At 43.1% G+C, this 10,162-nt stretch overlaps 1 protein-coding gene across 4 annotated transcripts in view; it reads left to right on the top strand.

The window, feature by feature from the left end:
* The first annotated feature begins 77 nt into the window (after positions 1-77).
* Positions 78-10,162, top strand: part of DNM1L (dynamin 1L) — a 34,888-nt gene continuing 24,803 nt past the window's right edge. For all 4 annotated transcript variants that reach the window (XM_035128533.3, XM_035128531.3, XM_035128532.3 and 1 more), the window contains exon 1: positions 78-329. In XM_035128533.3, coding sequence (XP_034984424.2) covers positions 96-329 — 234 coding nt within the window. In that variant the 5' untranslated portion in view covers positions 78-95. The remainder of the gene's footprint in view (positions 330-10,162) is intronic.

Raw genomic sequence — 10,162 nt, 5'->3', positions numbered from 1 at the left:
GGGGCGGCGCGGGAGTCCCCAGCACTACAACTCCCGCCGTGCCTTGCGGCGGCGGGCGCGCGCAGAGGCCGCTGGGAGAGAGCGGGCCGGCGCCAATGGTCGGCGGCGGCGCGGGGGAAGGTGGCAACGCGGGCGAGCGCCCTTCCTCGCCGCCTCCCTCCTCCATTCATTGCAGTCGCCTGCCTATTCCTCCGGCCCCCTCCGGAGTGGGCGCCGCGGCCGCCGCCATGGAGGCGCTGATCCCGGTCATCAACAAGCTGCAGGACGTCTTCAACACGGTGGGCGCCGATGTCATCCAGCTGCCGCAGATCGTGGTGGTCGGGACGCAGGTGAGGCGAGCGGGCGGGCGGGGCCTGCGCCAGGGTGACCTCCTCCTCCTCCTCGTCCGCCCAGCCCAGCCCAGGGAGGGGTCGCCCTTGATAATAATGCGAGGAGGGCTGGGCATGGAAGCGCCCACTGGGGCTCGCATTCGTTTTAGGATTATTCTGGTGGGAGGTTGGATTGCCCTGCAGTGTCTGGGGTGGGAATGGACGTCGCTGCTTATTGCTGCTCATTGCTGCTCATGTTATGACTAGTAGCAGTTCCCTTTCCCTCATGGTTTGCGGTGAGGTGGCGCCCCAAAAGGGCTTCGCCACCCCTAGGCGGGTCTCCCCCTCGCGCGGAGCTTCCAGGCGAAGGTCACTCCTTGCGCGTGACGCATCTACATAACACCGGTTTGGTTCTCTTCTTTACTAGTCGAGTGGCAAATGCAGAGAAGGGGAAAGGTGGCCTGTGGCCACTTAAGAGACTGGCGGATTCATAAGACGACCCGGATGGTCGCCAGATTCTGTGTACAGATCTGTAGGCGCAGGACCCCCCCCCCACCAATTCAAACTAGTTCCTTAAGAAAATTCCCAAACTCGGTTCCATGGGTAATTCTGGGTCATTTCTCTACGGTAGCTTAAAAGTTTTTAAGTGTGTATACGCTTATTGCATTTATAAATTTTAAATTTACTGTTGTACAATGTTTTAAATGTTTGCTTTCCTTCTGGGATTTCCAAGTGTGTTTTATAAGCTGGTCTCTGACCGTAATAAATTGTCTATCTATCTAGACTGGCCGATTTGTGGCAGCTTAAAGCTTTATTTTTGGTGCCATAGCTCGGAGTGTGTGCGTGTGCTCTTAGCTGGAACAGACTAGCCCCTTTGGAATTTGTTGAATGTGTAATATGTAAGAAACAAACAAGGAAACTGATAACGGGGGACTAGTGGAACAGGGTTGTACCTTCGTTGTGAAGCTTCTTCCCAGAGTTATCTTGCTGGCTGCTGTGGGAAGTGGTGTGATCCAAGAAAGCAATTTTGATGTCTAATAATAATAATGATAATTTTATTATTTATACTCAACTCAAGTCTGGGTGGCTTACAGCACATATAAAAATATAACAAAACAAACATTAAAAACAAATCAGAAAAGTTCTTAATCATGTAGATTTGAGGAAATATTGAAACTCCCACTGTTTTCAGAATTGGTCTGGCCTCGTGTATACTGACCCCACATAAAGTGTGTTGTCCTCACAACAACCCAGAAAAGTAGGTCACTGTGCTGCTTTTTTTTACAAACCAGGGAACTACCTTGTCAGTTCAGTTGAGATTGATTGTGAACACAGACATATACACTATCCAAATCCTGTTGCACCGTCTGTACTACTGAATTGATTATTTGGGGTTGAATGGTGAGAGGTGATGATGCAAACTAGAGGGTTTAAGGAACTATCTAGACATGATATGGTTCTGCTGCTAAAACTGAGCAGGGCCTTTCATCTGCCTGTCTTGGTAATGAGCTGAGAACCATAAATGAGCCTCTCAGCTTTTCCAAGGAAGGGCGTGGTGTAAAAAACAGTCATCAATACACAAAGGATGAGAACCTGGAAACAATGTGTTTTAATTGATGCAAGGTATCAGGTGTGTGTGTGGGGGGGGATTAAGGAAAACAGTAAAGATTTTAGAATAAGAAAAGTCAGAAGGTTTGTAGGCATGGGTTTATCAGGGTGATAATGTGAAGGGAATGGGAATCAGTGGCAGACTATTATCAGGGCTGTATGTACATCATACTTAAAAAAAAACCTCCTTCCAGGTAATTGCATTGTCAAGAGTAGCTGTATTCTACCGTATGAACTGTGTACATCGGCATGTTTTTTTTTTTTTTTGCAAAATAGCAATCTGCATTTGGGGGCTATTTCGATGTAATTTACTCTAGATTTCATAGTCATGGCAGGAGCTAGGATTTTGAAGTATCTTCCCCCTTCTTCCAGTTCTCTGAAACTCAGCCATGTATCTGACTTCTGATATATCAGCTCACAAGCTGTGAGATATCAGCTCATATATATGGAATGTAATTTATACATACAGTATATACACTTTTCATACATGTTGCTGTTTTTATTCAGGTCTAGGAGAACGTCTGCTGGCAAATTCTGTATCTTTTCTGCTGGGATGTGGGTCCCATTGAGCTCAGTGGAACTCTCTTCTGCATAAACATACTTTAGCTATATGGTTTCCAATATGGACTGTAAAATGTAAGCCTTTCTTGAGTTCTGTCACCTTACTGCCCAGGGATGGGAATCCTCAATAGCTCGACCTTCTAGTACCGGTATCTGCTCCCCCATCTAGACAGCTTTAACTAGAGCCTGGGGGACACTTAAGTTTTAACTGCCCTTATTTTTGTACTGATTTATATCTCCACACCCCCAAAGGTCATTGTTCCTTGCCTCTCTTCCCTGTTTTTTTTGGAATGCTCTTTTAAAAAGGACAATGTGAGAAATAGTGTAAAAAGCTGTTCTATCTTTTATCCAAACTCTTTCCCCCATTCATTTATGATTTCTGTGCAATTTGTTTGGTTGACCTTCTTTGGTGGATAGGTGTGCCTTTCAAAAAAATGCCAACTCCCTTGCGCTCAAAATAGCTACACCATGATCCAAGCTGCTATCATAGGAATAATTTTGCAAGTACAGGGATGATGGGAATTGTAGTCCCAAAACATATGGAGGGCCGAGTTTGGGGATGCCTGATCTAGAAGGAAGATAAAACATACACTCACTCTATCATTAAGTGGGCATTTATAGTTGTGTTCCTCTGCTTAGAGTTGCTCTGGTATCTTTGAATTAGTGGGAATTAGTGGGTAGGATGAGAGATGATCTGGCTTGTAAATAGGCACCCTTCTAGTTGTCAGTTGCCAGGCAGAAATTGTGTGCTGATGACCAGGAAGGAAAGCTCTCTCTCTCTCTCTGTCACACCCTTACACACACTGTACGGTATTTCCTTTTACAGAACTCACTGGGTAATTTTTATATTCCCTTTCTTCACCTTTACCCACTTAACAGTCCTGTTTGGTTGTTTGGGCTTGGAGAGGGTGAATGACCCGAGGTTATCACTCCGTGAGTGTCTCAGCCAAGGTGGGTTGTGTGTTGAAACCGGGACTCTACATTTCTAGACTTGGTCAAAGGGTTGAGACGTGCAGAACTGCAGGTTCTAAAACAAGTTTATTGGAGTTCTAGTAGGATACACTAACAGGTAGTGCATTTTGCTTTCAAATCCAGATAATCTTTCTGTTTAAGATGAATCTCTTGTTTACATCTTTATCTCATAGAATCATAGAGTTGGAAGAGACCACAAAGCCATCCAGTCCAACCCCCTGCCAAGCAGGAAACACCATCAAAGCATTCCTGAAAGATGGCTGTCAAGCCTCCGCTTAAAGACCTCCAAAGAAGGAGACTCCACCACACTCCTTGGCAGCAAATTCCACTGTCAAACAGCTCTTACTGTCAGGGAGTTCTTCCTAATGTTTAGGTGGAATCTTCTTTTTTATAGCTTGAATCCATTGCTCCGTGTTCGCTTCTTTGGAGCAGCAGAAAACAACCTTTCACCCTCTTCTATATGACATCCTTTTATATTTTTGAACATGGCTATCATACCACCCCTTAACCTTCTCTTCTCCAGGCTAAACATGCCCAGCTCCCTAAGCCGTTCCTCATAAGGCATTGTTTCCAGGTCTTTGACCATTTTGGTTGCCCTCCTCTGGACACGTTCCAGCTTTGTCAGTATCCTCCTTGAACTGTGGTGCCCAGAACTGGACATAGTATTCCAGGTGAGGTCTGACCAGAGCAGAATACAGTGGTACTATTACTTCCCTTGATCTAGATGCTATACTCCTATTGATGCAGCCCAGAATTGCATTGGCTTTTTTAGCTGCTACATCACACTGTTGACTCATGCCAAGTTTGTGGTCTACCAAGACTCCTAGATCTTTTCACATGTACTGCTCTCAAGCCAGGTGTCACCCATCCTGTATTTGTGCCTTTCATTTTTTTTTACCCAAGTGTAGTACTTTACATTTCTCCCTGTTAAAATTCATCTTGTTTGCTTTGGCCCAGTTGTCTAATCTGTTAAGGTCATTTTGAAGTGTGATCCTGTCCTCTAGGCCGCAGGCATGTCAAACCTGCGGCCCTCCAGATGTTTTGGCCTACAACTCCCATGATCCCTAGCTAGCAGGACCAGTGGGTGGGGAAGATGGGAATTGTAGTCCAAAACATCTGGAGGGCCGCAGGTTTGACATGCCTACTCTAGGGTATTAGCCACCCCTCCCAATTTGGTGTCATCTGCAAACTTGCTCAGGATGCCCTCAAGCCCATCATCCAAGTCATTGATAAAGATGTTGAATAAGACTGGGCCCAAGACAGAACCCTTGGCACCCCACTAGTCACTTCTCTCCAGGATGAAGAGCCATTGATGAGCACCCTTTGGGTTCGGTCAGTCAGCCAGTTACAAATCCAGTGAATGGTAGCATTGTCTAGCCCGCATTTTACCAGCTTCTTTGCAAGAATATCATGGGGCACCTTGTCAAAGGCCTTGCTGAAATCAAGATAGGCTATATCCACAACATTCCCTTCATCTACCAGGCTTGTAATTCTGTCAAAAAATGAGATCAGATTAGTCTGACATGACCTATTTTTCAGAAACCCATGCTGACTTTTAGTGATCACAGATCTCAATATACTCCTTTTCTTGTACTGGGGTTTCTTTATTCTAATGCATTTGCAACATGAAATCTTGTGTTACCCTTGGATGTTGCTTAATTTTGAATTAAACATATTTTTGTTTCCCCCCTGCATGCCTTCCTTCCCCCATGCCTCTCCTTGCTTCATGCTTCATTGATACTACTTTTCTTTGGAAATATGCTCTGTTGAACTTAAGTGACCTAATTTTTATTCTCTGTAGGCATGGTTTAGTCCTACTTAGAAAGTGTTTCCCAGTTGGAATTGGAGCAGTATTACACAGAGGTCCTTGACTTACTTTTTTCGCTATATTCTGTGCAGATAAAAAATTAATGTTACAACTCATTTTTTTAAGATTGGGTGAACTCCATTTAGTCGTTGACAGATCTAGGACTCTCTTTCCAGTGTACATTGGGGAAGCGCAATGAAGCATCTGATTGGCATAGTCTTCCCCCTCAAGGTTGCTTTTGAGGAATTGTGCTTTGCTAGTTCCATGGATGTACACATGCAAGTGGAGGCTATCCCATTTTCCCCCCAAGTGTTGGAGGAACACACGATTAGGAAGAGAATGCATGCAGAGCGTCCCAGGTTCAATCCCTGGCATTTCCAGGTCGGGCAGGACCCCATCTGCACTATACAGTGCACTTAAGCAGTATTATGCCACTTTAAACAGTCATGGCTTCCCCCCAAAAATAATGGGAACTGTAGTTTAAGGATGCTGAGAGTTGTTAGGAGACCTCTATTCCTTTCACAGAGCTACTTCTTCCCAGGGAAATGTGAAAATTGGTTTTTCAGCAAAGAAAGACTCCCTCTTCCCGAATCACGCTCTGTGGTTAGAAACTTATCATCAGCAGTTCTGTCTACATTGATAGGGAAAAACCAGGCTTAATTTTTGATATTCATCTTCTAAATTGGAAGAGTTAAAGTTGGTAGGCCTCTAAGGTATCACTTTACCTGGGTGAGGAACCTTTAATTCTTTTCATGCTTGCCAGATAGATGCTTGAAATGGCCTGAGGCTTAGGCCTGCGCGGTTCCTGTCACAACACTTTTAATAATGTCTTTAGGTGGGTCAAGAAGTAGAGGCACTATGTGGGCTCTCTATGCATGTTTAGGAATAGAGGTAGAAAATAATAAAAAATGCTAACAAGCTTAAATGCAGAGCAGATGATAAATGATTCTAAAAATTGAATTGTGAGGATTTTTCACATTTCAGCTATAGTATCTCTAAAAAGAGATCTAAAAATCAAAATTTAATGCCAATATATTATAAACTTGACCAATTTCTATTGAATGTAATCCATCTATTGAACATGTTAAGCTAAAGGCCTGGTTCACACATAATGGTAATACATGGTTTAATTAGCCAAAGTGTGATTTGTAGCAGAGCCAACTAGACTAACCATGATTTGTTTTTTGGCCCCAAACTATGGTGTGAAACAATGGCTTATTGGTTATGAACCAATAAGCCATTGGTTTAACTATCATTTGACATCACAGTACAAGCAGTGACCATTTTAAACGAGTATAATGGACGTGTGTCCGCTGACGATCCTTTTGGACCCTAAAGAGGGAGGGAATAAGGAATTGCCTGCATGTCAAAACCCAACAGCCTTTCTTAAACATGCTATGTTATTTGATTTGATTATTTAATTTCTGTTCCTCTTAACGGTATACAGAAAACTGAAGCAGCAACAGACAACTTAAAATATTACAACAATACAGTTACATACAGTGGTGCCTCGACTTATGAATTTAATCCGTTCCAAAGGCACCTTCGTAGGTTGAAAGATTCGTAAGTTGAAAAACGCCATTGGAAACGCGATTTCCCATAGGAATGCATTGGAAACGGAAAAATTCGTAAGTCGAAGCAACCCTATCTAAAAATATATATGGGTTCTCACACAGGGTCCATGCTGTGGCAGCATGAGCAAGGACAGCTGTGGAAAACTAACCAAGATTCGGAGAAACAAGCCTGCCTTGTGACTTGTGGCTTGTTGAAGTAACCATGGTTAAAACAGATCATGACTTTGCATTATATGCAGACACGACCACAGACTGCTTTTCTTTATGTGAAAATAAAATCCTGGAAGGCAAGTCAGTCTTCAAACAAATGATTTTGTTTACCGTATATTCCGGCGTATAAGACAACTGGGCGTATAAGACGACCCCCAACGTTTCCAGTTAAAATATAGAGTTTGGGATACACTCGCCATATAAGAAATACGACCCGGCGTATAAGATGACCCTCAGCTTTTGAGAAGATTTTCCTGGGTTAAAAAGTAGTCTTATATGCAGGAATATACAGTATATACAGTTCCTTATTTATACAGAGAGAGTCAAATTCATGCATTTCCAGTAAAAAGTCATTAATTTCACACACTCATTCTGTTGTGCAGAAAACATGTTAGTTGCATTTAAAAAGGTTTTGAAATACGTTGCAAGTCAGTATGCATTACTGTGATTGTTAAAGCAACAAATTAAAATATGTGTGTTTTAGAAAATGTATTAATTCCAGAATGGATAACTTGGTTTGAATCAATGATTTAAGTATCTTTAATACCAATTTGAATCAGTACTTCATTACAGTGTAATTCTATGCATGTTGACTCAGAAGTAAGCCCCATTAATGGTGTGGGGCTCACTGTGAGGGAAGAATCTTCCCCAACCTGGCGCCCTTCGGATATTTTGGACTACGACTCCAGTCAGCCCCAGCCATTCATCTGGCAATTCTCAGCCTGGCAGAATAAAATCTAATTGCTGATCTCAGTTTAACAGGCCTGGTATATTTCCTTGAGAAGCTTGGGTTTCTTCTTTTTACGCTCTTGCAAGATGATGCTTTTCCTGTTCTGGTCTATAAGTTGAGGAAGAGCAGCAAAGTGAAACTGACACTAATTATCTGTTTATAATGTAAATTCTCCACAGCTTGAGTGTCCGTGGATCCAGTTGAGCTGTGTGCTACAGTGAGTTGACAGTGTGCTGCAGATTCACGCTGCTTCAGTTAGTCTGTTGTAACTAGTTGGGCATAGACACGTTCTATTCTAGGGTGCATTAAGAAGGTGTGACAGCTGCTATTTCCCCCATTCTTGCTGCCAAGGTTGCCTCCATTCAGTGTAAGGAGTGTTGCTGAAATCCAGATGAATACTCTTGATGAAAATGTATAATCTTATTACTAAAGATTCTTCTGTTCTAGCAGGCTTTTGTTGTATGATAATGGCTTTTAAACTTAATTTTTAATTGCTGGTCTTGTTCACTTGTTTTTTTGTTTTATGAAATTTGTACACCACTGCTTTGAATTGTGTTCTTGCACCAGAAAGGTTGGATGTAAATAGTTGTAACTGATAAATAAAGCCCTTTTTTTCCTTGAAAATCCATTTTCTCAGTAACCAAAGAAATGGCAGGTTGATCCACCCTCAGTGTAACTAGAGATGCTTAATTAAGCCGATAGTGGAATCGTAGAGTTGGAAGGGACCCCAAGATCTGCTCCTTAAGAACCCTCAAGGTGGTAAAGGAGGAGATTCCTCCTCCCCAACATACTGATCACTCTGCAACGGAGGTGACTAACTAGTGCCCCTCAGTGGGCTCTCAGTTCCCATCACCGCAGCCAGCATGGCTAATAGTTGGGGATGATGGGAGCTGTAGTCCAACAGCATCTGGAGGGCCACAGCTTAGCCACACCTGCCCAGCAATTTTATTTATTTATTGTTGAGAAATCCGATGACTGACTTAGAAGCCTTTAACCAGCCTCGGAAGTAAGTCCTTGCAAAAAGTTTTATTAGCCTGCTGGGGATAGCAAAGGACAGGGGGAGTTAGTCATTTTTGTTCCAGGCATGGAACTAAACCTGTTTTCTTTGAAGTATTCCACATGGTTTCTGTCTTGGGTGCAGAGGAGGGCTGGAGCTCTCCATTTATCCTGCCCGCTTGTCATTTGTTGTTGCTTACAGCCACCAGGCTAGTGCTGAAATACAAAACTTTAACCGATTGAAAGACAGGGTGCAAATTGCTGCAGACATATTACCTTGCCTTTTAAGAACTACCCCTTTAATAGCAAGTAAAATACAGTGGTACCTCTACTTACGAATAACTCTACTTACGAATGTTTCTACTTACGAATAGAGCTCCGTCCGCCATCTTGGATGCGGTTTAGATAGGATTTTTTCTCCTTACGAATTTTTAGATAGGGTTGCTTCTACTTACGAATTTTTTCTCCCCATGCATTCCTCTGGGATTCGACTTACAAATTTTTTCGACTTAAAATGTGCGTTCGGAACGCATTAAATTCGTAAGTAGAGGTACCACTGTAATGCATACAGTGGAACCTTGCTTCTCGAACTTAATTCATTCTGGGAGTCCATTTGACTCCCAAAACCATTCGGAAACCAAGGTGCGGCTTCCGATTGGCTGCAGGAGCTTTCTGCACTCAAGCGGAAGCTGCTTCGGACATTCGGCTTCCAAAATAATTTTGAAAACCGGAACACTTCTGAGTTTTTGGCGTTCGGGAGCCAAACCATACGAGAACCAAGGTATGTAGTTACTTGAAAGTCCCACTACTGCTTCATGAACTGGGGAAGTAAGTGCAAGCAATTGTTGTCTATGTGTGTGTATATATATGTGTGTGTGTGTGTGTGTGTGTGTGTGTGTGCGCACACACACACAGTCCTAGGGCTGCTGCCCCTGTTTGCATTGCTCACCAAGCCTCACACTCTCCTCCCCTTACACCTCAGCCAGATCTCCATCCCCTCACAACTCCTTCAAGTCCCCCATATCCTCAAGACTTCCCTTGTGTCCCTCCATGCCTGTTGTGAGTCAGACCTCGGCTGCTGTTTAAAACCACCCCTTTAAAACCTGCCTCTTTTATTGCTCCTCTCCCTTGCCATGACTTCCTGAAATATTGCAATGAGATGCAAGAAGTCCTCCAAAGGGGGTTGTGCAATGGCAGCCTTACAGTTTTGTGTCTATAGGAGGTTTATATAAAATTCATTCATTCTCTCTCTATATATATTATGTCGGAAGAGAGAGAGAGAAAATGTACAGCATTTGAAGGAGACTGTTGAGGTTATGGATGTATGAAGAAGTGTTTACAGTAAAAAAAAAAAACCACAATAAGCAGTAAGACCAGCAGCTAAAAAGAAAAAATT

Source organism: Zootoca vivipara, chromosome 9 (genome assembly GCF_965207765.1).
Source record: "Zootoca vivipara chromosome 9, rZooViv2.hap1.1, whole genome shotgun sequence".
NCBI lineage: Eukaryota > Metazoa > Chordata > Lepidosauria > Squamata > Lacertidae > Zootoca > Zootoca vivipara.
This window is presented reverse-complemented; position numbering and strand designations above follow the sequence as displayed.